Source organism: Perna viridis, chromosome 7, assembly GCF_037379345.1.
Source record: "Perna viridis isolate PV_CMFRI_1.1 ecotype Kerala chromosome 7, ASM3737934v1, whole genome shotgun sequence".
NCBI classification, from domain to species: domain Eukaryota; kingdom Metazoa; phylum Mollusca; class Bivalvia; order Mytilida; family Mytilidae; genus Perna; species Perna viridis.
In genome coordinates this window covers 28,918,661-28,945,987 of record NC_142451.1, presented here as the reverse complement: position 1 = coordinate 28,945,987, position 27,327 = coordinate 28,918,661, and the positions used below count along the sequence as shown (strand labels likewise).

General features: G+C 32.3%; 1 protein-coding gene across 2 annotated transcripts; it reads left to right on the top strand.

Annotated features, from left to right (window-relative positions):
• Positions 1-775: 775 nt before the first annotated feature.
• Positions 776-26,727, top strand: LOC148612166 (ATP-dependent zinc metalloprotease YME1L-like). 2 transcript variants are annotated; one of them, XM_088593368.1, is made up of 20 exons: positions 776-920; positions 3,508-3,672; positions 4,333-4,474; positions 5,074-5,178; positions 7,959-8,053; positions 8,450-8,726; positions 10,431-10,522; positions 11,931-12,021; positions 12,903-12,962; positions 14,010-14,102; positions 14,923-15,055; positions 15,574-15,636; positions 16,447-16,559; positions 17,544-17,588; positions 17,887-17,997; positions 18,854-19,005; positions 21,323-21,449; positions 21,718-21,791; positions 22,459-22,578; positions 25,243-26,727. In XM_088593368.1, the coding sequence occupies exons 1-20, from the start codon at positions 888-890 to the stop codon at positions 25,387-25,389; spliced, it is 2,238 nt and encodes a 745-aa protein (XP_088449494.1). In that variant the 5' UTR covers positions 776-887; the 3' UTR covers positions 25,390-26,727. The 2 variants fall into 2 exon arrangements, with proteins under 2 accessions (XP_088449494.1, XP_088449493.1); XM_088593367.1 differs by having other exon boundaries at positions 8,450-8,732.
• Positions 26,728-27,327: the final 600 nt, after the last annotated feature.

The window sequence follows — 27,327 nt, the reverse complement described above, 5'->3', positions numbered from 1 at the left end:
TGAGATTTGGAGTTTGAAAGAGTAATTAAGGGAACCAAACAACTATATTTTCTGTTAAATTGAACCAAATATTTTTAGTAAGAGGTGACAAGAATCATCATTTAATACATTTATGTATAAAAGAGTCCTATTGTGCAGTATATGATCAAATGTATTGAATGTTTTATTTATTTTTTTTTATTATTATTAGCTTGAGGAAGAATGAAGATGAGTATAGTCGGACAAAAATATTCCTAATATTTGTTTTTGCGACCTTGTAGGCTTCGACTTATTGACAGAAATATTTATTATGAGTATTTGGAATGTAGGGGCGGATCCAGACACTTTGAAAAGGAGGGGTCCTCAGACAAGGGGGTGCTAGGATCTACAATTTTATGTAAATTTTACAACTGAAAATGATGAAATTTCTAATAAAAAGGAGGGGTGCCAATCCCCTGCACTCTCTGAATTTGTCACTGGAATTTAATTTTGATTGAAAAAGATATGATTTGTCAATATATCCAAGCCTGGACTAATAAAACAACAGTTATATTTAGTTAAGGATATTTATAGTAGCCCCAGATCGAAGTAGACCACACCTATTTTCTTTTTTTATTATTATTTTAAATATCGTCTAGAATATGTAAAATAAGAACAGATGAAAAAAGAAAGAAGACTTAATAACTTTTTTCTACTTTTTTATTATTTTTTTTAACAATCTGCTAATGGCAATCTTGTGTAACTTTTTTTACGTAATAAAATTGCGTAGTTGTTATACTTCTAAATGGTTTTGGGTTATTAGGTTTATCTTGGGAAAGATTTGACCAATGAAAGAAGACGTTACAAAATATAAGGTTAAGGTTGCCGATCCGGCCTGACTGACGAAAGACATCTGAATATTTTTCAAGATGTTTTCTAGCCACAGTATTTATCAGCCACAGGTAATGATTAAAACCATTTAGCAGTCGTAAATATCAATGCTGTTTGCCGCATTTACGTTTAAACTCCTGTCTATATCAAAATACAACGATTCGGATTGTTGCATGTGATGCCTGATGGCTGATGCCAATAATGGTTTCGTAACCCCCAATCCGTGGATCGATGTTTTTATTTTCAAGAAGGATAAAAAGGGTTGTTATCCTTCGTGGAAGAATCGAGGTTATTACACGTTTTAGGAAAATTTCAGCTGACAGTGGCATGTGGAGTGATTTTGATATTTAGTTCAATATTCAAATGATTGAAATGTTCACTTCAAGTAAACGTAGTACCAGTAGGGTTGGGACAGTGAGCCAAACACAAAATAAAACTGCTTATTATACTTGTATTTGACTTCTTAGATAGTGCACTTTTTATCAACTTTGAAGAACATACAGGAAAGAAAACATCCTGTAATATATAATGATAATTTGGAGTAGGCAATTCCTAAATCAGCGAGCACTGTGAGCTTTACCATACATGTGCTGTCTTTGTGAGACTCGTAAAATTAATAAAGGACATTACAAAGAGGGGGTCCTTATGCAATATTTTTATTTAAGCAACAAGCGAAATCCGTAATTTTATTTGAAAATCTGCCTTGTAAAATAATGGGGGAGTTTTTTTTTCAATGAATGAGTAACATGAAAAAAATGTTTTTCCAAAATCCCAACCCCATTCAGGGATCGCGCTGGGCTTCGCCAATGTTGCAATTTGAGATTTTTTATTTGATCTGGCGATAAAAATAACAAGTTGGAGATTTTCTTGGTGCCTAGGTTTTGTATATGAAAATTGACAAAGTTTATCAGCAATGGATATTCTCTCCAAGTAAACAATTGTGTTGACACCTAGTCAAAGTTAATTGACCATAACCAATTTACGACTGAAACCAATCATAAGTAATTAGAGCAGGTGATCATGACTCACAAATTCTCCTGGGAGGTGTCAATCAGATGCAAATATATTAGTGAGCCAATCAAAACTCCTATCCTCTGGTCAAAGGTAAATGCAATTATGGCCATGTGCACGTGGCTACATACAAGCTTCACAGCCCTGTTAAACCATGATACATTCAGAAACAGATTTACCTTATAATGGAATAAATTAAATCCAATTAACAATGATTATCCCATCAGCCATGATCAGGAAGTGTCTAAAACACTTTAAAAAGCAAAAATTGATAAAAGACAATGGATGACATTTGTTTACACTTTTGTCATATGCCTTTTTTTTATCGGTAAACAATTTGATGGGGATTCCCAAATTCTAATTATATTCAGATAAATAGAATTCAAGATAATTGAAAAGGGACACAATTAATGGTCAATGTTAGTTTGCTAGAAATTTTACCACTTGAAAAAAAGAATCAAGTTTGTTGAAGATTTATAAATAAAAAACAGAATTATATTCTAAGGTAAACTTAATTAGACCACAAAGGACAAAGGTCAACAATGATTATGCTTTAAAATTAGGGACTATATGAACATGATAATATAAATTAAGTATCGAGAGTGGAGAAATCTTTAGGTAGTCACTAAAATGTACCCTTTTGTCAGATTAATGACCTTTAATTAAAGAAATGAGATTGAAATGTGAATTAGGAGCTCGATTTCAGAGTTTTCAGGTAATTTTGACAAAATTGGGTTTTGTGTCAAATTTGACTAAAAATCGTGTTGGGTAAACAACAGAAATGGTGGCAAAGTTTCGTTGTTTTGAGAAGGCATAAATTCTAACGGGAACATTTTCGCGACTGAAAAGGGCATTTTGCATGTTGGAAAAAGTGCATGGCATCCACACCATGCTATTTAGCTTTATGATTTAACTCTGTAGTGGGTTAAATCTTAAATTAAGTATCGAGAGTAGAGAAATCTTCAGATAGTGGATTAAATCTTTCATTAAGTATTGAGATTGGAGAAAAATCTTGTTATCCCAGAGTTGCATTGGAGGAGAATCTGTTTCTCCCATGAAACTCCAGAAAACTAGATAATGTAAAATAGCAGGAAAACTCTTATTTAATTTAATCACCACCTGGTGGTTACAAAGTCACATGCATTTTGTAATCACTGGCTTAGAATGGGAGGACAATTACACTTCGATTTAGGAAGAATACAAAACAAAGTATTTATTATCAAGCACTAGTCGTTGTCAAGCATTAGTCAGGGGATTAAATTGTTACTGCAGTGATTGGGAAGGAAATATTGAGGAGGGGCTTTTTTCAGGATTTTTCAAAAATACATGTATTTACAATCTGAAGGGAAAATTTGTTAAGAAACCATGTAGTTTTCTTTTAGGTGAAGGGGCCAATTCCAGCCTGAAAGGGTGAATGGCTCATGGTCCCTTGCCTTCCCAACCCCTGTTACTGTCTCATTTTATGTCGTATATTTATACATGTACTATACTATTATATACTTTATAAGTAGGTGAGGAGGAGATATTGGATGAAAATTCACTGTTGCTTAATGATATGGCAACAACATGGTTTGGTGAGTACTGATTGCTTATGTATGGAAAGAAAAAAAATAAACATCGCAATAAATTTGTTGTATATGTTTTTAGGTTGTTGCTGCCCTTTCACAGTTTTCAAATTTACTTGCATCTGCAAGATCAGGAACTAATACAAGATCATACAGAAGAGTTACTGCCCAAAGAACCTCCAGAAAAGTTCAACACACTACTGCTTCAAGAGACAAAGAGAAAGATAATATTAAAAAAACAAATGAGGTAATGTAAAGTATGATCGAGTTGAAAATATTATGTATATAGTTTTTTGGAAGAGGAATTTCAAAGGACAATGTCAAAATTGAAAAAAAAATTGAGACAAAAATTTCAACACTCTGGTGAAAGAGTAATCAAGGGAACCAAGATTCTAGTAGATTTCAAAAGAATGTTTTCCGGGGACAAAGACCAGACATGGAAAACGGCACCCAAACAAAGAACATGAAATAACCAAAATAATACAAAGTAACAAAAGTAAATGGGCCAACACGGAGTTGCTCATAAAAAGTCAAGTCCGGAAACAGGTTCCAATATACATTGTGTTAATGCTAGTAAAGCATACATGTTCTGTCCAATGAGTAGGAAGTAAATAATATAAACTTTTTGTAAAAGTTCCAATTGGACATTCTGAAAGTAATTTGACTTGCCCGAAAATGATATAAGCTTGTCTTGAAATGGTCATTAGGCAAGTACAATTCATTTTTCTACTACTCTAAATGACCATTTGATCCTTGGCAAAAGAGCAAGCTTCAACGTCATTCATGTGCTTGTGTGTTTTTGATCTGCTGTTTTAAAATTATATTCAGTTTCCTTTAGCTCAAATAATATTGTTGTATGAAATAACAATAATATTTTCTTTATGAAGTAATTTTTGTTTATTCTTAGAACTGCAACATTGATGTGAATGAATTACTTCAGCTGCCAGAGAGGATCAACATTGATAAATTATGCCCCCTTTTGACCTGCGTCAACAATAAGCATGTCCCATCACATGTATCAGCTGAAACATTTTTTGAGAATAAATCTGGTATGTTTCCTGTATTTCTCTGATATTATACAAATGTACATGTACATTTTCCTTAACAAACTAGCTCATTGCTGCAAAAATTTTAAATGATACAGTCACTTCATAGTATGACATGTATTGTTTTATTTTTTTTCAGTGGTGTTATTGCTTTCAATAGGATTCAATACATTTTCATATTTTAGGATTAAAATTGTACTTGAGGAAATTTGTGTATTACATGTACTTTTTTTGTACTTACAGAATCCAAAGTATTTTCTTATGTGAGATCTAAAGCTTGCAGATTTTCTTGTTTAATTTGATCAGAAATGAGTCCTGACTGTGAATTGGCCATCTGAGGTCACCATTTTGTTTATTTTTTATCCCCATTGAAAATTTCTTAAAGCAATTACCAAAAATAAGTACTTCAACCTTTAAGTGATCAGCGGTAAGCTCTAGTGTAAACTAAAAGTAATGAAAATGTAGTTGTTTTTTGGTACCTCAGAGTATCATTTACCAATATGGATATGCCATATAAAAAGTCATCTGCGAAATCTATTTTTCACAATTTTACAATTTTTTTATGTCTGGCTTAGCTATATGTATGCATATTTTTATTCTAGGTTTCTCAGAAACTATGTTGCATAAGGATGTGCAGATTGAAGTGAGAAGAATTATAAGATCAGAACCATTTCGAAATCTCTTTCAAGCCAGTGTTAATAATTTATGTAAGTCTTCAGATACAGGTTTATATGCATCATAGGATGTTTATTTTTGTGTTAAAATGTAAATGTACTTGAGAAATTTTCAGAAAGGAAGAATATCTTTAACAATCGAATTTAATTGATAAAGATAGTAGTGATGGAACTTCTATCAGTCGACCAAACTGAAGGTTCCATGTAAGAACCAAATTTACACCTATGCTTTTCAGAGATGAGTGTAATAGGATACTAAATTAGTGTTTTATCCCAGAGAAGAACGAATTTTAATTGGATTTGCATCCTTCTCTGTACTTTCAAAGTTTTAATTACAGTTGAACCTCATTAAGCCAAAGTTGAAGGGACCAGGCAAAAATGTTGGAGTTATCAAAGGTTTGAGTAATTCGAGGTCAAGTATAACCTGGAAATAGTTTGACAGATAATTGTTTCTGCATTTACATCATTTGTCATGCTTATTCATGTACCTGACAGGTCCTGTTCTTCACTTTACTGGGGTCTTTGTGATGACTTGTGTTTCACATCAGAAGATACTTTGTGTGTCGTTTATCATGATTTAAAAACTGAACGGATCCGAGTGTTATATTTAATTAAATTTCAGATAAGTGTACCATTACAATTCATTTGTAATTTTTAAATTTTTTATCATGATATCCAATATCACTGTTAGTGTGAATTCTGATTTGTTATAAATAAAGTTTGTCTGTTTTCACTACATACACTACATTGGATAAGTTGAGCAGTAAAAAGTGTCAACAAATAAATTCAAAAGCCATGCTAATCATTGTAAAAACACACTTCGATCTTTGTTTGTAATTAAGCAGTCAGTTTTTGGACTAATTAGTTGACTTCAAGACATCAGGGTTAATGAACCGTCGAAGTCCTTTCAAGGGGACTGATTGAAAACGTTAAAAGTTATCCAAGATTTCGAGTCATCGGAAGTTAAAATGTATTGGAGTAGGGTGATTTTTTCTGGAACTTTGAAATAAGTTGAAATCATTCTAGATTTCGACACTTCCGAGTCTGGAAGAGGGGGAAATGTTTTATCTGTGTCTCCCTAACATATTTTTTCATAACAGAATTCACAGCTTTTGTAAATGACATTTTATACAAAGCTGCATATGGGTACATATGTATACAGAAAAAGTGGAATACCTTTTCATATGTGCATGACATCTACTTCCTGTTTGCCAAAAAAACTTGAAATTTCCTTATACAATGGTAATATACAAAACTTTTGTCACATTTATCTTGTCTACTATTAATCACAAATTGCTGATATATCCTGCTAAGCTTACTATATGGATGTTGGATCCTGTAATACATTTTTGTACTAATACAGTGTATTCAACCTAATTTCATACCTGTTAATTGCATATTTTTGTTAACTGTATAAAAACTCAAAGAACAAAAAATTTCCCATCTTATTGATGCAAAAAAATCCTCTTCCTTGTGTAACATAAGGCCAAAAATGAGAAAATTCCTCTTAATTGCATAAATGTTTTTTTTTCAAAACTTACTAAAAAATGTACCTAAATGAGTAAAACAATACATTGTTAGTAAAATACGTCAGTTTTCTTAAGAAATTTGTTTTAACAATAATATTTTTCCATTCTTTTGACTAGACACTAAAGCAGAAAACTATTAAGACATGAGGAAAGAATATACCCCACTTAAACATTGAAATTATCATGTATTTTACCTTGAAACGACAATTTCTGTTAATTGCATTTTTTTTTTAGACAAATTGGTGATGCGATTAACAGGAATCCACTGTGTAACTTTTACTTATTTGCCAAAAAATAAACAAAAAACAAAAAAACACAAATATTTTTCCTATTGCCATGGAAAATGGGGTATCACTATAGTCGGCGTCACATAAATAACATACTGTTAAAATTTGAATAAAAATATTTTCTACGACTTTAGTGACACCTACCGTCGTTTAAATTGTCTTAAATGACTTGCTCATTCGTTTAGCCAAACGGCTTCTCCCTAAACATTGAATCGTTAAATTCCGGTCAGATTTTAATTCTAGGTGCCAATATTTACATTCTAAAAAGTCGGCCATGTTTACAGTGATCGGGTTGCTAGGAGACGTTGTTTACGTTTAAATGGTTTGTCCAAAAACCGAAGAACCCAGAATGCACTTCGGCGTTATTTCAGATATCTCGGATTTATTTTACGCGAACAACGTACAATACCGAGAAGTTGATCAAGCAGACGATTGTCACCGGAGTTCGACAGGAACTTACGAACTTCGTTTGTAAACAAATCGTCCTGTAAAAACCAACATGGCGGATATTAGTATGGGATTTTCCCGTAAGGATTTGTTACGCATGATTTAAGCTTATAAGCGACTTGTTTTTGAGAAGCTGTTTGGCTAAACGAATGAGCAAGTCATTTAAGACAATTTAAACGACGGTTGGTGTCAATAAAGTCATAGAAAATATTTTTATTCAAATTTTAACAGTATGTTATTTATGTGACGCCGAGTATAGTGTGCTGTCACTCACAGAATTTCTTTTTCATTGAGTTATACGGAAATTTTTGTCTGTTCTTGCTATACAATCACTGAAGTATGAAGACTAAAATTACTTGTCATTCCTTATAATTAAGTTTATATGAAAAAGTAGTTAAAATCCAACAAAATCCAAGTATTGAATGAAAGTACTCCTGGTGGAAGTGGACATGTTTCTTGTAAAATGAATTGATGGAACATAAAAGTTTTTTTTTCAATTATGTTTCTATATGTTATTAAATTTGTTCATTAGAGTATATTATTTTTCTAGTTTATCAACAGACTAGGGGCTTTAAAACAAAACGAATGTCATCAGTTGGTTTGGGAAGTTCAAAGAGGACTGGTATTGATTATGAAATGAAAACAGTAAGTTATTCATGAGATCGGTATGTCAATAAATTATTACTGACGAAGTCTTTTGACTAAAATTTTCCGACAGTATAAAGAAATTAATAGAACTTAAATTAATATGCTCACACATGCAGCTGAACTAATGAATTCCAAAGTCATAGATGGCGATGTTCCTTCTTTTTACTTTTCATTTTTACTATTGCACTGAAACTTTGTTGGTGGGTAGAACATGATATGTAGTTTAGCAGGAATTTATGATCCACTGAATTTAAAAAAAAAAATTTTTTAAAACAAACTTTAAATCAATTTTTTTTAAGAGAAAAAAAATATATTGTGTATGTTAGAAAGCCTTGCTGTTTAAACATCCTCTTATTTTAACTTTGGAAATAAGTATTTATTCTTTTATTGTAGCTTGGAGAACAGCTGCAGGAAAAATGGGACTTCAGTCATAAAGGAAAAACAAACAAATTATCATCAGGAGAAAAACTGGACGAAATGCTGACACAACACAGAGATGATAAAGATATGCAAAAAATGATCAAAGTCTCATTCGCCGAAGGCTACATGGCAAAGGACAGAGTACCGCAACGATTAAATTTCATGCAGCAGTTGAGCAACAAGATAGGAACAGTCCTAACCATCATCATATTTCTGTTCCTACTGAGGGCTTTTTTCTCAGTGTCAGTGGGTATGGGTATGTAATACTTATGAAGGAGAAAATTTGAGTTAAGCAATGGCTAACAGGGATGTCATTAATTGCTAATAGCAAGGAAAACTGACACCCCTTACTGCTATACAACTGTCTGCTTTTGAAAATTGTGTTCTCTATCATGAAGATTTTGCTCACTTTCTTTGTTAATTCTTTGCAGCTCTTTGTAATTTCGCATATTATTTTAAAAGTAAATGGCATCCCTGGCTCATACTCCTGGAAAACCCCAATCCAACTAAAATTGGACCTTCTACTTCTAATTTTTCCATTCAGTCACTGCATGTAGGGTCTAAAAATACTGTTTAGATTGACTTTTCAGAAACATTGGGATTTTTCCTTGAAATCATCCTTTCGCAATCATGAGAACTTAAATATCATTGGCTGATCAGAAAGGTCATTTGAGGAAAGTGTAATTAAGTGTTGTTAGATCTTACATGCAGTAACTGAATGGGACAAATAGTTGGTCTGATTGTATCCCATCAAACTAAGTTATGGAGTATTTACATGTATGAATCACCCGTCTGTCTGTCTGTCTGTCTGTCTTTCCATATGTCTTGTAACTGCAACTTTTCTTTAGCCACTCAAACAGATTTTGATGAATTTTATTGGAAGGTTGGACATCATATGAAGACGTGCATGAACAAATATAACTAATGAGTTGTCTTACTCAGAGGAAATAAATCAATTTCATGGTTTTAAATGTTGAAACCTTGGGAGTCTAACTCCTTCCACATCCCTTAATGGATTTTGATTAAACTTTATAGGTACATGTAGTTTGGACAAGAAGTGTAAATGTGTATAATTGTGTGATAATTCTGATAGGAGATAAATCTGACTTGAGAGTTTTATACATTAAAATTTTGGAAGTGGAACTCCTATTCTGCTCAATGGGTTTTGATGAAACTTTATAGGCAGTTCAGCCATCATATGTAGAAATGTGCATGAAGGAAGATAAATAATGTCAGGTCTCTGCATGGAGAGATAATCTTGTTTAAAGATTTATCATAATATAATTCCGCTTGAAGTGGGGAAATTCACCTTGTGAGTTGGGTTACAGTATTACTAGTTTGAGACCATGGCATAGATGTACATGTACTAGTACTCCAGGAATTAGCTACCCATATAGTCTTTGTTATTGCTATCTAAGAGTTAACTGATCAGTGACATTAAACTTTACATTCATACAATTTAGTCATGGTGCATTGTATTGACTACTCAAACTGTGAAAAAAACTATTACTTGTAGAGTACCGATTTTTGTGGTTTCTTAGTTCAATGAAATATTTGAACTCCCAACAAAAATTAAATATTAATCGTTTTAAAATGTCATAAGAGGAGTACTTACTTTCTTTTGTTGTTTTTTTCAGTGCAATCAAATATTTGAATTCCCATTAAAATGTAAACATTGACGGTGTTCAAATGTCATAAAAGAGGTTGCTAAGTTAACCAGTAGATGATAATAAAATGCATATTGGTTAAAAAAAGATAAATCTGAAAATTGAAAGTTAGGTTTGGTAACCTGGAGGAAGAGGGAGACACATTGTAAAATTTAGTTAGGATAAAATGGATTCAATTTTATTCCTCCCTGATTGGCCTGAGAACAAAAAAAAAATATTCTGAAGTGTCTTAGAGATCAAGATTTAATGAATGATGTATTCATTGAATTATTATATATTTGGTTTAGGTACTGGTGTACCAGGATTGAGTATTATGAAACAAGATGGATATGAAGTTATGCCAGAAGATGTTCATGTTACATTTGATGATGTTAAAGGAGTGAGTACTTATAAAGATGTTTAATTGGATAATACCATAGGAGTCAAAGTTCAGCATAGTAGTTATTATTGCATCATCTTTTATAGCAGCTTCTGAGATCAATCTACATTTAAGCAGTTTAATATGCCACTGTTCCTCAGATGGCATTGTAATGTTCTTTTAAGAAAATATTCATACCAATTTAATTTTTGTGTTACATGTATTAACCTGAACATACCTAAAATAAAAATGCTGCAAAAATTTCATGGTTACATAATATGAGTGATATTCATTGACACTCAAGTTGTACCTCCAGATGTATCAGAAGACATCAGATTTATCTTGAAAATGACAACCATTTTGGAATTTTGAAAATGGGATTCATCCAAAACAATATATAAAGTTGTATACTTTTAATATTCTGCATATATCAGCTGTACTAACAGTGAAATAGTTCCTGTGACAATATAGTCCTGAGCAGACTTAATTTCTCTAATACTGTGAAATGTTTTTTGTTTGACACCTGTTTTAAATGTTGTTGTGACTGGATCAAAGTACTTATTGAAGTTTTCACCCATATGGAAATTTGTTTTAAAAACATGCATAGTGACATGTTTATAATGACATCTTCTGACTCTACTACCAAGAACCAACAGAACTCTGCTATACAGTGAAAACAAACCCAGAATAATTAGGGTTGGAACAATACAGTTACCTCATGATACAATACATATTGTTTTACTTCCAAACCATACTTTCTATGCAATATGATACATTTTATCATTTTGTGATTGTACCTATACTTATGGGTTTTCATTGAATTATTTTATCCTCCGTAATCAATTTGAATCCGAAGTACTTCCAAACGTGCGATCACAAGTAGCAGAAGGATCCTTTTTTTTTTTTTTTTTTTTATTTGATCAGAAATGATCATCCCCAGCTCTGATGTGCCATTTGAGGTCACCATTTTGTTATTTAACTTCATTCTAACCTCTGCTTTGAAGAAGTTTCATAGGGAACTACAAAAAATAATTACTTCCAGTCCCGAGCATGTACCCAATTAGAAACGTGGTTAGTTGCACTGTATACCGAAAATGGAAATACTGTTATTTGTCAGTACCTCAGATTATTGTTTCACCCTATGAATAATCTGAAACCTGTCTAAACCAGACGCTTCAAGGTCTCTATACATCAAGTTAAATGTGTTATGAATGTTAGTGAACTGAACACCCGTCTAAACCAAACCAAATTTCATTTATATTAAGGTCCAAAAAGGGGTTCATTTTTCACTGTATAACAAGAACTTGATATCCACAAATTACAGTGCCATCACCATTTTAACACTGACATTTAATGATTCTTGTGGAGTCAGAATAGAAGGAAGTAATTTTAACAGCATATTTCATGCATGTTTTTTTTGATGTGGTAGATTGACACTGCCAAAGATGAATTGAGAGATGTTGTTGATTATTTGAAAGATCCTGAAAAATATACAGCTTTAGGAGCAAAACTGCCCAAAGGTTTGGTATTCTTAGTAATTTGTAATGGCTAATGAAACTTCTTGTAGTGAGTTGACATAAAATGTTTTGGGTGAATTTTTGCCACCCGTATCATTTACTTTTTATAAATGTATTGTTTAAAAGTGGACTTTCAAAATACTAAATGACATTCATTAATTTTGATTGTTATTGAAAAATCATAAATTTATTTTATTTTTTGCAAATTTTGAAACTTTTTTATTTTGAATTATCATACTCCATGCAAACAAATTTCAAATTTTATATCGGTAGATATTAGTCAATCTTACTTTCTCTTCGACATAACATTGTCCAACTTATTACTTACTGGATTTTCATAAACTTTTTCATTGCTCGGTAAATGTGTGGATAGCTTCATATTTTTAGAAATTTAAGACTCTTCAAGTTATGTCTAAGATATGACTGGATGTGAACTTGTTTTACCTTTCTGTCAGACTTAAGGAGGTAGATCTAGGGTAAGGGACATAACTCTTACCAATCATTGGAACATTTGTGTTAAGCATTTTACATCAGTGTCATCTAAGCATCAAAGTAACTTGGATTGATTTCATTCTATTTCAAATGAAACCTTGATAGGCTTTGGTAAAATTTAGTATGATGCAAACATATCACCGTTTCCAAGAGTTATGTCCCTTACCCTAGGTCTACCACCTTAATATCATCTTCTAAATCACTTTGCTAAACTTTTATGAAACTTCATTTAGTTCACTATATTGGAATGTGCAAATTTTAAAGATTTAGGTTTCAATAAGTATGATTATAGACTTGGGCATTATGCATGCTGCAGGAGTAGGTTATAGTTCCTTAAAGTGCAGCTCTAGTTTTGATTCAATCACATTGAATGTATATATTTTTTTTAATAGGTGTCTTGTTAGTTGGACCACCGGGTATCGGTAAAACTCTTCTTGCTAGAGCAGTTGCAGGTATGAATCAGAGAAAAAAAACTAAGGCCAAAAAATAATATGTCTGTTTCGGGTTTCCCGACGGACCCTAATTTTTTCTCCCGACCCTAATACATTTTTTCTCCAAAATTGACAAAATTGTTAATTTCTGCCAATTTCAGGTATAATACAGGTCATTTCTGGTAAAACCGAAAGTAAGTTTAAAACCAGGTCACAATATTGTTTGAATAGGAGACTGATTTATATCACCTAAATCCAAGCGTAAATACAGTGTACTTATATTTTGTTCAAAATTCCTACAAAAAATAAGTGTATTGTAATAAAAGACATGATTAATAGGTGTGTATGATAAAAATTAAACTTTCTACCTAAAACTATACTCTTTCATGACTTAAACATGATGCTATTTTACAAATATAGGCTCAACTTTAGTCGAGAAAAAATAAAATGAAAAAAAAAAATGAAAATGCCTATCGATCTACCCTATTTTTGGGAGGAATGTAACCCTAAACAGACATTTTTTTTGCCTAATTAAGGTCTTGTTCTATGCTTTAATTTGTTACATCCCCTATTTGTCAACAGCATGAACTGCCTCAGTTGTCTCATGGTATCTTGCTCATCTTCAGTGGGAGAGGATATTGACTTAATCCCTGATTGGTTAAAACCAAATAATGTGTAGTCAGTAGTTCTTGGCAAGAGGCATGAGGCATATAGGCTGTGGAGTAACAACTGGTTGGTTTTAAGTCAAAATAATGTAGGATAGTATGTCATCCATGGGCTGTTGCTTCTATATGCTAGCTCATGGAAAAATCCAGCACAGCCTGTTGGACTACAACCAAGCAGAGCAGGGGCGGATCAAGACGCTTTGAAAAGGAGGGGTGCCAGTATTTGAACACATTTTAATGTTCCTATGGAAGTTTCAGCTACCAATGTTTGACTGTACATACACATGAGAACAAATACTTTAGTCATAAGACATTATTACACATCATTATTATTACAGAACTCTTTTACCATGTGCTGCCTTCATTAGTCTTAAACTAAAACAAAAGTTAAATTTGCTTTCAGGAGAGGCTGGTGTACCTTTCTTCTCATGCTCTGGATCCGAGTTTGATGAAATGTTTGTTGGTCTTGGTGCTAAGAGAATCCGAGAATTGTTCAGTGAGTATTTACATTCTTACTAGTGCTTACTTGGGTGCTTTAGAAAGTCATTGTAACAGTTCTATATGTGAAAAGAACGGAGGGTTTACTCCAATGCTGTATATGCACATATATAATTTTTTTTTTATCTTCATATATATTTTTGAGGTATTGCGAAAAATCATGATTTTTTTTTTTGAAGTAAGAAACTGTCATATTTGAACTGTAAAACATTTTATCGATGCTTTCATACTTAACAAGACAAGTCAGTGGAATAGCAGGTTTGGTATTCTAAATATTTGTTTTCTCCACACTAAGTTGCTAAGAGAACACTTCAATCCCCCTTGTAAACATTCGAGAACCAACCTTTAGAGCTTATTTAAAATTAGCCCTTCCAATTTCTATTTATTTTGCACATAGGAAAGTAATAAATACACAAGGTCTAATGTCTAATTATGATTCTTTTGTGATGTGCTTCAAAACTCTTTAGACTCGGCAATAGTAAAAAAGTGATAAACACACATCCAAGATTTTATGCAACACATAGGCTGGGTCTATTAAAAATATGAAGAAGCTAATATAAATAAATCACGGAAAACTTCATTTCATCATCATTTTGCCACAGGCTGGCCATTTAGGTCGTTAATTAACCCCTCTCTATCGTCGGGTAACAAATATGCCCAGCTCATGTGAAACAATGATAAAATGTAGTTTCTGTGATTTATTTCTTAATTTGACTTTTACCTTCATTGATTGCCAAATACATGATTAGTGCATATTTTTACATGGTTAGGGGATGTGTTTCTTCATGTTGTCATTCATTCTGTGTCCATAATTCCAGAAAATGCCAAGGCCAGAGGTTCCTGTGTAATATTTATAGATGAGATAGATAGTGTAGGCGCCAAAAGAACAAGTACTGAGATGCATCCTTATGCTAACCAAACCATTAATCAGCTTCTCTCAGAAATGGATGGGTAATTATTACTATACTCCCACTTTGAAAGAAAGGGTACACTGTTTTAGCCCTGTCCATCTGTCTGTCTATCTTCTGCACTCTTTTTTTGAAACAGTGATTCTGAGCAACTGTATATGATATTACAAGCTTAACATAGGTTAGTCATATAAAGGGATACCATTTTTGGCTTTGGGGACAAAAACTTATCAAATCCTCAAGTTGGTATAAGGGAGGATGGGGTTATCGCTAGTAAGACTTGGTTTATAGATTTCATGCTTGAAATTGATATTGGTACAGCCTTGAGTATATCAGAATCTTGTACAATCTGGATTTTTTTTTTAAGTAAAATAAAATAATTTCTCAGTTTCCAGATCCAACTGTTACCTTGTTACTCTTTTGGACACTTCATTACTTCATAAAATATGTACTAAAAGCGCCATCACTTTTTTGGGATAATTAAAAGGTAAAAGAAAATGGCCATTGAACCAAGGAATTTGATTTGAATGGCCTTATGCATATATATTTTTATTTTTAAAGATTCTCACAGAATGAAAACATCATAGTATTGGGTGCTACTAACCGAGTTGACCAATTAGACAAGTAAGTTCCACAAAGCTTCTCAGTGCAGTACTTAGTACACATGTACATCGTGGTATGAATTAAATTTTTTGTATGATAATTCTTATCGGCATCATAATTTTCTCTACATTTTATAATTTGAACATACATAGTTAATTTATCATTATGAACGTAGATTGTTTTGAAATTTTACTTCCACTTTAATTATGCTTTTATTATTTTAATGATGATAGTAAATATGTATACTGCATTGTATGAATATGTGATTTATTTTTACTATAGTATTGAATGAAAGTGTTTTATATGCCTTAAAGTTAGGAATCTAATATATTAAGTATTTTGTAACAATGTATATGATTGTGTGCATTAGACTGTGACACTATAATAAATTACTTACCCTACTCTGCTCATTTATTTATCAAGTGATTCCTGTGAAACTAGCAGTAGCTGATTTTTATTTCTGTTATTTATTGATTCAGGTTATATGATGGTGCTTTTGTTTCGTTTCACCATATCTGACTGTTCTTTTTCCCAAAGAAATTTTCATGCACAAAATGTTTCCTGATAAGGTAAAAATGTTGGTTTTTAAAATTATGTGCATTACGGGAGGGAATACTTAATCAATTTCAAATTTCTTGGACAATACTCAACAGATCAATGCTATTTTTTACACAAACGTTTTTTTTTACAATTCAGTGTACAGATGTATGAAAAAAAACCCTCAATATTTTAGTTGACCGAAATTTTGATGTTTCATAATACTTAAAGTTACCTTAGAAGTGTAGTAGTTAGTGATACTGTTGAAACTTATGCTAAGTATTTCTGTTTTAGAGCTTTACGGCGAAAAGGAAGATTTGATGTAGAAGTGAGAGTGTTCCCACCAGATCTGAAAGGAAGGAAAGAAATAATTAACTTGTATCTTAGTAAAGTGAAGGCTGATCCTAGTAAGTGTTTGTCAAAGTGAGAAATTTTTTTACTGACAATAAGCTATCTGTATGGTTTAATGGTAGCATGGTTGTCTGGAATTCTATATCTTCTAGGGTTGATCATGATTCTAATCATACATGTAAAGAAGTCACTGTTTCTGTACCAGTTATATGTGGTATTATTCTTTCCCATTGGCTTTTGCAACAGTGGCATTGCATTTTAAGAAAGCCTGTCCATTGTATTAATTGACTTCAAAGCATGTTCCTTTTCATCTGAAATGCATTAAATATCCTCATATATGTACATTTCATAAACTATACTGTATATTTGAGGATTACACAATATTACAGGATTATATTATTGGTTGAACCTAATCTTCATATTGAATTCTTTAAGATATAACTATTCTGTTACCATTCTATAAAATTTTGCAGTATTTAAACAGTTTGATGTACCACAAGAATATACAGACATGATTTTTTTCTACTTTTTAGCAGAATTACGCTATTTCAAATCCGGATTTAACCATTACGATTCTTTTTTTTACTGTATATTTACTTCTGATTTTGCCAATTTCCCCTTTGTAGACCTCATAAAATTATCACTGAATATACCAATTGACCAAATAAGGCAAGTTCAGACTTCTATCTACTTTAAAGACAGGAAGTCTGCTGGTCCTACTTGGAAATTGTTTCCTATCAAAGTGTGTTGTGTAGATTCCTTGAAGTTCAATGCATATGATTATAGATTATTACATCATGCCATTTTCCATATTAACCTTAAAATCATCTCAAGACCCCCAAATCAGACAGGTCTTTAGGTTGAGGGATAGTATTGGGATAAGGAAATAGCATGTAATGTATTTTCAAAAAGGCATTTATGGGTTACCTATAGTGAATCAATATGAGGCTGGAGGGAGGGGGGCAAAATATGACAAATGAATCATGTAAAATTCTACATATTACTATTAAAATGTGATAAGTCATTTGATTCTTTTACAGACATAAATATAGATGGTTTAGCAAAAGGTACCACAGGTTTTACAGGTAAGAATCAATCAGATTCTTGAGTACTGTCACCTATAGAAATCTTATTGTTGAAGACACAATATAGTTACTCTATTACTTAGTTAAAAATCATATTCATGAGTGTATTGCAAATGTAAAAACTATAAGTATTTTTGTTGAATACCAATTTACATTGTTTTTATGGGAGTTCTAAAGAGAAAAAAATGATGTAAACACACTGAACTACTACGTTTTTCTTTTATAAAATTGATACTAACAACAAAAAGAAGTTCAATAAAGAATTCACATTTCTATAACAAAATGTCTGTATTTCAAGGTGCTGACATACAAAATTTGGTAAATACTGCAGCATTGAAAGCAGCTCTAGATAAAAGTGATGCTGTCTCAGATAAACATCTGTACTGGGCCAGAGATAAAGTCCTCATGGGTAAGTACTGGGCCAGAGATAATCCTCATGGGTAAGTGCACTGGGCCAGAGATAAGAAGGTCCTCATAGGTAAGTGTACTGGGCCAGGTCCAGAGATAAAGTCCTCATGGATAAGTATACAGAGCCAGGCCCAGAGATAAAGTTCTAATGGGTAGTGTACTGGGTCAGAGATACTGTACTCATGGGTAAATGTAATGGGCCAGAGGTAAAGTCCTCATGGGTAAGTGTACTGGGCCAGAGGTAGTCCTCATGTGTAAGTGTACAGGGCTATGGACTAGAGATGAAGTCCTTATAGGTAAGTGTACTGGGCCAGAGATAAAGTCCTCATGGGCATGTCATTAGTTGTATGAGTAAAATGAAACCTATACACAGTCAAAAGTGCTGCTTAAGTAAATCTTATGAAGTTCAACCTATGATTGTAACATAAATTGAGTGTTGAGATGATTAACATGTGATTCAGTTTACATTTGATTACCTCATGATTATTATGTTTTTTACCAAACATATGATGATCATACATATATGACTGAAATGTATATTTTTATATGATTGTCATATGTATTGAGCAACATGATTACTTTTCATTCTCTGTACAAGATTGACAATCCACTTGTTTTTTTTTTCATATGTAATTGTATTTTATTCTGCTGTCTACATTGAGAATTGTCTATCTAGTTTTCACATTTTGACTATGTCTTTAAATTCAGGGCACAAGTATAGAAAAGAAAGACATTTCAGCATCTTCATTCAACCTTTTGATGAAAGAGAAGTAGTAGAAAATTGACAGAAGTATTTTGTTAATAATATTGACTTAACTCTATGATAGAGCACATATATTACATCTTTTCTATTTCAGGACCAGAAAATAAGTCAAAGATACCTGATGAGAAAACAAATTGGTATACAGCAGTCCATGAAGCTGGTCACACAATTGTAGCTTACTATACCAAGGAGGCTACACCATTACATAAAGTTACGATACGACCAAGAGGTGTTTCACTTGGTCATGTGAGTATGATCCCTTACGTAAAGTTACGATAGGACCAAGAGGTGTTTCACTTGGTCATGTGAGTATGATCCCTTACGTAAAGTTACGATTCAACCAAGAGGCATTTCACTTGGTCATGTGAGTATGATCCCTTACGTAAAGTTACGATACCACCAAGAGGCGTTTCACTTGGTCATGTGAGTATGATCCCTTACGTAAAGTTACGATACGACCAAGAGGCGTTTCACTTGCTCATGTAAGTATGATCCCTTACGTAAAGTCACGATACGACCAAGAGGCGTTTCACTTGGTCATGTGAGTATGATCCCTTATGTAAAGTCACGATACGACTAAGAGGCGCTTCACTTGGTCATGTGAGTATGATCCCTTACGTAAAGTTATGATACGACTAAGAGGCGCTTCACTTGGTCATGTGATTATGATCCCTTACGTAAAGTTACGATACGACCAAGAGGCATTTCACTTGGTCATGTAAGTATGATCCCTTACATAAATTATGATACGACCCAAAACCATTTAGAGTCATTCCTCCTTATGTGGCATATGGTTTATTCTGTGATCTCAAAATTTAAATAATATGAAAATAAAGTGGCCAGTTTCTACAATGCGATATTTTCCACCAACTTAAAAAAAAACATCCTTGCATATGTTATCCTGTAAACCTTTGTAATCTTTTACATCATATGATTATAAAGTTACATTAGATCAGACTAGTTGTTAGAAAACATTGATTTGAAAAACTTTTCAAGTGTAAAAAAATGGTCAGATATTTGTTATTTTTGCAGATACTTCTTTACTTACTTAATGAAATCATCCAATTGTGTGACTTTTTAATTTATTCTGATATGAAGAGACTAACATGTGAGTGCGGTAATTTTTGGGGGATTTTTTCTTGCTTGTGAAATTAGAGAAAATGAATCCCAAGCAAAATGAAGTGTGATTACAGTGTACTGGGGTCCTTTTCACAAAATGAAGTGTGATTACAGTGTACTGGGGTCCTTTTCACAAAATGAAGTGTGATTACAGTGTACTGGGGTCCTTTACACAAAATGAAGTGTGATTACAGTGTACTGGGGTCCTTTTCACAAAATGAAGTGTGATTACAGTGTACTGGGGTCCTTTACACAAAATGAAGTGTGATTACAGTGTACTGGGGTCCTTTTCACAAAATGAAGTGTGATTACAGTGTACTGGGGTCCTTTTCACAAAATGAAGTGTGATTACAGTGTACTGGGGTCCTTTTCACAAAATGAAGTGTGATTACAGTGTACTGGGGTCCTTTACACAAAATGAAGTGTGATTGCAGTGTACTGGGGTCCTTTTCACAAAATGAAGTGTGTACTGGGGTCCTTTTCACAAAATGAAGTGTGATTACAGTGTACTGGGGTCCTTTTCACAAAATGAAGTGTGATTACAGTGTACTGGGGTCCTTTTCACAAAATGAAGTGTGATTGCAGTGTACTGGGGTCCTTTTCACAAAATGAAGTGTGATTACAGTGTACTGGGGTCCTTTTCACAAAAAATCTTAAGTTTAAAATTAGTCATAAGTTATGATGTCATAATAGAGTTAAGAAATTGTGACGTCACAACTTACGACTAATTTTAATCTTACGATTTTTTTGTGAAAAGGGCTGCTGGATTCTGCAATGGTTAGGTGTTTGTATTTGCCAATCAATTTGCACTGTTGTACTTCCATGCTGTACAAGGATTAATACATTTTCCTTAAATTTTATGCCCATATCATGTAGATCTACCCTTGTCTGTCGTGTTGCCATTCTGTTACCCATGACAAACAGTTTTCTTCACTTTTAATATGATGGAAAATATTGAGTTGATTTTTAGCATGTGCTATGTTTTGATATTTTATTGTACAAGATAACATTAATTTTGCTACACTGAATATTTATGAAATTCAAATGAGACATGAAGGAAATTGATAATTTCAAGGAATATTTGCATGCCTTTTCTGATAAGTGGTTATCCTATCATCTTCACACCATTTCAGTAACCAATTTTAATCACAAAATTGACACTCTAAATTATGTGGTATATGTTTTTTTCTGTAATTTTAAAGTTTGACTAACATGGAAATAAATTTGCTAGTTTTTACAATGCAATATTTTCCGACAACAACAAAAAATTGGTATCATTTGCTATATGATAATAGGTTGAAGGGGCTAGGCCTTCAGATTGATGAATTTGATCGCTGGTTATGATGATTGGCCTTTGTTGGATTATTACCTACTTGGAAGAGTGATAAAGAAAAATAGAGGAAAATGATTTATTAACAACTTGTATTCTATTACTTTATTTCAGACATCATTTATACCTGATAAAGAGGAATACAATGAGACAAAGGCTGAGTTATTAGCACAGATGGATGTCAGTATGGGTGGGAGGGTGGCTGAAGAAGTCCTGTTTGGTAGTGACAATGTTACAACAGGTCAGATTTAGTATTAAGTAATCAGTTTATTTCTTCAGATGTGAGACTTTTAGAAATTAAATGTTCTGACTTTTTTTTTTGGAAAATTTATAACAGTTCTATCATGTTCATGAAGTAGAGATTTAGTGATGGTCAATTCAAATGAAAAAGACTTCTTTGATTGAAAGCATACGTGTATTTAGTTGTTTAAGGTGTTCATGTTTCCAGTTTTATGAATTGTGATTCTAATACATCGAACTTAGATTTGAAGTTCATTTTTCATTTATAGGTGCAATGAGTGACTTCTCTCAAGCTTCTAAGATAGCGTCACTGATGGTGACAAAATTTGGAATGTCTGAAAAGGTTGGTTTTGATTTACAGCAAGAATTTTGTTTAGTTTTAAAACTTCATTTCAGTGTTGCAATACCCTTTGAAAAGATTCCTCTATGTCTGACTGTCCCCTTAAGGTTTCCAGATGATAAATTAAGAACGGACCAGTGAATTGTTGTGAAACTTTGCAAAGTTGTTATGTTTCTTAAAATACAGGTTTAGTTCAATTTTCAGCAAAATCCAAAATTTAGCTTTCAAATTAGGCCATTTTGAATATTTTGCCATTCTCACTGAATGTTCCATTAGTGTCCTACTTTTGTACATGTATTAAAAAGAAGTATGTCAATAATGTGAATTTTAATTTCTAATGTTTGTGCATTAAGAAATGGTTATAAGCTGAAAGCAAAGAAATGTATGAACAGTTCCAAGAAACCTTCTTATGTTTCAAATGATAAAACCCTTTTTTTTCCACAAGCAATGCTAGCTAAAAACCTACCCTAAACATTTTGTTAGCAGAAAGATTTGTTTCTGTTTTTCACCCAAATTTACATTTAAACATAATTTTGTACTTTGTCTCAAAGCAGCTTTTCAGATACTTTTTGATAAATGCTCTGCAGTACTGCCATACTGTCATTTAACCAGGTCAGTTACTGGAATACTACTCTTTCTAGAAAACCTAAATCATTTGGTACATTTTCAGATTGGTGTACGGGTATTTGACTCTGATGCACAAGATGCTGGTCTAAGTTTTGTGAAAATCAACAACTATAGTGAATCTGTCAACAAAGAAATTGATGCTGAAATTAAACGATTATTACAGGTGAGAATTACAGCATGAAAAAAAAAAAATTGAACTTAAAAACAGTTGATTGGCTATTAATAGGATACTTACTGAGAATAGAAGGATTACTTCTTGATAATCTCAATAGTGGTGATTTGATACCTGGAGATACAGAAAATTAATGAGTATTTGATCTTTTTTGATGAATGATGCAACTTATGTAGGGCATATAGTACTTATTTTGGTAACTTTAATTTGGAGGTAAAATAAACCAAATTGCAAACTCTGACAGCCTGGTTGCAGAGTCAGGACTCATTTCTGATAAAACTAAACGGAAAGGTCTACCTGCAACCTTTAGATCTCTCATGTAGTATTTTTAATTCAAAATTTTAAACAAAGATGGAATAATACACAAAACTTCCCCAAGTATGATTTTAATCCTTAAATATGAAAGTGTATCATATTGAATTGAAAATTCTCATTGAAAAATGAAACAATAATACATATTGCATCTTGAGGAGACTGAATCGTTTCAGCCCTAAATCTCAAATTAAAGATTAGTGATTAATGTGGTTTTCATTGTCAGGTTAATCCATAATTTTTTAAATTCCCAAGACTATTAAATTTCCACTTGAAATGTACAGGCTCAAACACAAATTTGCAAATTCAAAACTCACAGAAATACAGAATTAACTTACCACACAAAAATTGAGACCCATAAAAAATCCTATACAGTATTCTGATGCATTTTTTTTGAGTACTTAATAAAAATAAGTAAAGGACAGATTGTTAACTTTGAAAATAATATACTCACCTGATATATTGTATGTGTGTATACCAGTATTACTTTCAACACTGAAATGGAAGCCCCAGTAAATTCAAATATGCACAAATTAATACTACAAGGTTAGGTGTAGCTGTTCTTGAAAAAAAAGAACAGTATGTTTCACCTTTTTCAGTGACATTTCAGATATGGGAACAATTTTAGTTTGCTGCAGTTAACAAAACAAAATAAAAAAAAAACTATATGAATTTAAAATGTTTGATAAGTGTTATTTAATTTACAATCATTAAGTTATTTTCTCATTACAAACAGAACTATATATTTTATCCCCCCCTTTTCAACAAGTGGGTGGTACGTCGGAGTCAACCTTGTCCCTCTGTTCATCAGTCATTCCAACCTTGTGTCCGAAATTAGATTCCATATATCTCGACTCCTGAGTGATGGATTGATTTCTGGCTGTAAATACTCTCCACAAAAACAGTCAAGGGCCACTTTTAAAAAATTATTTTTGATCAAAATAAATACATATTTTTTTAATTATTTCAATGCATGGCAAAAAGTATCAGATTTGAGTTTTATAGTGTTTATATGTCTCAAATTTGATATTTTCTTCTATGAATTTAAAGAAGATTTTTTTTGTAAGTGGCCCTTACCTTTTAAGCTCACCAGGTCATAGGCCATGTGAGCTATTGCCATCACTTGTCGGCGTCGTCTGTCGTCATTAACATTTCTTCAAACTTCTTCTCCTCAGAAACTATTGAATGTATTTGGATAGAACTTAATATGATTGTTTGTTAGAGTATCCTGCCCAAAATGACTGTTTCAATTTTTGATCTGTTCAAAAATTTGGCCACCGTTAATAAAAATAGAACATAGGGGTCAGACAGCAGTTTTTTTTTGCATATATATCTCCAAAACCATTAGGTTTAATTCTGACATAGGGTAAAAGTATTCAACATGATAAGGTCTATCTATGGTCAAATTTTGGTGAAAATCTGTTAACCCATGTTGGAGTTATTGTCCTTTTTTGTAGGTTTTTTTGCAGTTTTTGCTTTCAAAAATCTTCTCAGAAACTACTCTACAGAATTCAATGAAAGTTGGTATTTTTGTTTTTTAGGGTATCCTAAACGAAATGACTGTTAGGATTTTTGATCTGTTAAAAAAACAAGGCTGCTGTTACTAAAAATGGAACATATGGGGGTCAGAGAGTACTTTTTTGCATATATCTCCAAAACGATTAGGTTTAGCCAATATCTTTCAATTGCTGAAATGATCCTTATTATTAGGCCTACAACAGTCTCCCTGGTATCAAAGTTGTTAAACGACTCCCTGTAAGAGTTATTGCCCTTGAGAGATGAAAAATGACTTCTTTTTTTTTAACAATTTTCAGCCAATATCTTGAAAACTATGATAGATAGAATGAAACCTTCAGTTGCTGAAATGATTCTTATTATAAGGCCTACAAAAGTCTTCAGGGATCAAAATTGTCAGATGACTCCATATAGGAGTTATTGCCCTTGAAAGGCAAAAAATTACGTTTTTAGCAGTTTTCAGCCATTATCTTGAAAACTATAATAAAGAGAATGAAACTTTTAATTGATGACATGATCCTTATGATAAGTTGATTAGTTGCTGTCCAATAATGTATAGTGGATTATTTAGCTGTGTGTAAAATTAAGGAGATTTCAAGGCAAGAAGGTATACAAAAAATTTTGGCGGATGATGAATGTGCATTTAGTACTTAAGCCCACAGTAAATATTTCACAGAATTTATTTTGGTATTTGTAGTCAGACCACTAAAATATGCCTAGTTTTGCATCTTGCAAAAATGACCCCTATATGGTATCATCTTCCTGTGTAAGTGATGGTGTATCTAGTATGATAGTGCATGCAACTTCTTGTTCATCTACATTTTTCAGGAGTCATATGAACGAGCCAAGAGAATAATATCATCCCACTCAGACCAACACAAACAACTTGCCAGGATGTTAATGAAATATGAGACATTAAGTAAAGAAGAGATCAAAGCTGTGATAGAAGGCAAACCATTGAAGAAGAGCAGTTGATGGATTTAGAAGATTTTAATCAGAATAAAAAAAAAACAATGCATTTTAATCACTGTAAAAATTGGTCCATAATACTCTTGAACTAGGTTGTTGGTTCAAAGGTCATGGTGTCAGCATGATATAGAGGGAAGTGATCACATTGTAAGGTACATTGATCTTTGTTTCATGCATATTTGTTGATTTCATTGTAATTGACAACCTTTCATGATGGGCAGGTGTCAATTTCACAATAAGTTACAAGTGTAAAGTTAATTTAAAATTATGTTGACACAATATGAAATAGCATTGTGACTTACAGTCAATTTTACACTTTCAACTTTTTTCTGATGCTGGTCTTTTATAATATTTTTTCTTTGTGATATTTAGTAAAATTTTAATTTAGTAATATAAAAAATGTTTTCAATGATGGGGCATGTTGTTTTTGTGAAATGATGCGTTAATCAAGGAAATATGATTCTTATTTATATTTTTTAATGGAAGACTTTGCAAATAGACTTATTAGGGTGAGGGGGTTGGCATTTGAAGTGACAGTTGTTATTTCACATATTCTTTATAAATCATTTTTTTACTAGTCTTGTGTGTAATGTCAGGTGTACACTGTTGAAATAAGGCAAAAGCTAATTTATACACCCTGCTCCCCGTTTTTGCAGGAGATAAATAGTGATCATGATCTCTGTCCATCCTTCCTTCCAATCATTGGGCAACATTTTTTTAGTTACAGTTTTCTCTGCAACTTCCTATCGCAGCCACTTGATATTTTGACAGAAGCTTTATATCTGTATGATAGACTGAAGCGATATCTACTTCCTGTTCGACCACTTAGTTTATATATTAATCATGTGGTTAGTTGACTAGGAGTATCCTTTATTAGCTCTGCTCACAGTTTTTCCGTTTTTTTTTTTGTTTTTGTTTTTTTTTCATTTTTGATGAAAATGTTAAACTTCATGTTTATGTCATTGGTAGAAATTTTATGAATTTTTTTTTTTTTTTTTTTTTTTTTTTTTTAAATACACTCTCTTATTTAAGTCAAATCTATCTCTTGTTAATGAGTATGAAGTTCTGACCGACCTGGTATTCTTCTGCTTTGAAGTGGAAATCTGCTTTTCAAATTTCAGAATGTACAATTACAGTTCTTTTTTTTACTGTATGTTTTCAAACAATATTGGCAATTTCCGCTTTATTGGTTAGCTCCATAAAACCATGTCTGAGTTAACCATGTCTGACTTCAATGTTTATAATGAAAGTTATGAAGAACTGATTTTATGGTAAGTTACTAAACTATGTATTTTAAAAGAAATTAAATACTTGTTTTTGTTTGTAATAAAACATAAATTTAAATCTGACAATTTTCTGTTCCTTATACCTGCTGAAGTGTTAAAAAAATCTTCACAATATTTAGTTAAAAATAGTTCATAACCCCTTTTTAAACTCCTTGAAATAACTGACAGGAGGTGAAACATTCATGTCAATAACCCACACAATTCACTTTAATTACTAATTCAGAAATGGTTATAGACTGCATAACTTGTCTTAGTTTGTCATTGAGTTTTTGTATTTATGAGATAAAAAATATGGTCGAAGAGATTGTATATCAAACTGACATTTGGTAACAGTTGTTGTGTTTGATGTGGTTTATTTAAGAGGGAGATGATATTTGGTTTTCTCCAAAATACAGATTTTTTTATTCAGAAGAGAAAATGTATTCATGAAAATATAGGATATGTAGACTGCCAGCATTTTTTTCTGTGGGTTTTTCTGCACCTTATATAACTTGTGTCTGAATTTTGTATGAATTGGTTCTTTTATAAAGGGAGCAACCATTTTTATTTTTATGGGGAGGACTAGGATTAAATTTGAAAAAAAAATATGCAGGATGGTAGCATATGGTTAAAAAAAATCCAGGATGACCATTCAGGTAAAAAAAGGCAGGATGCATCT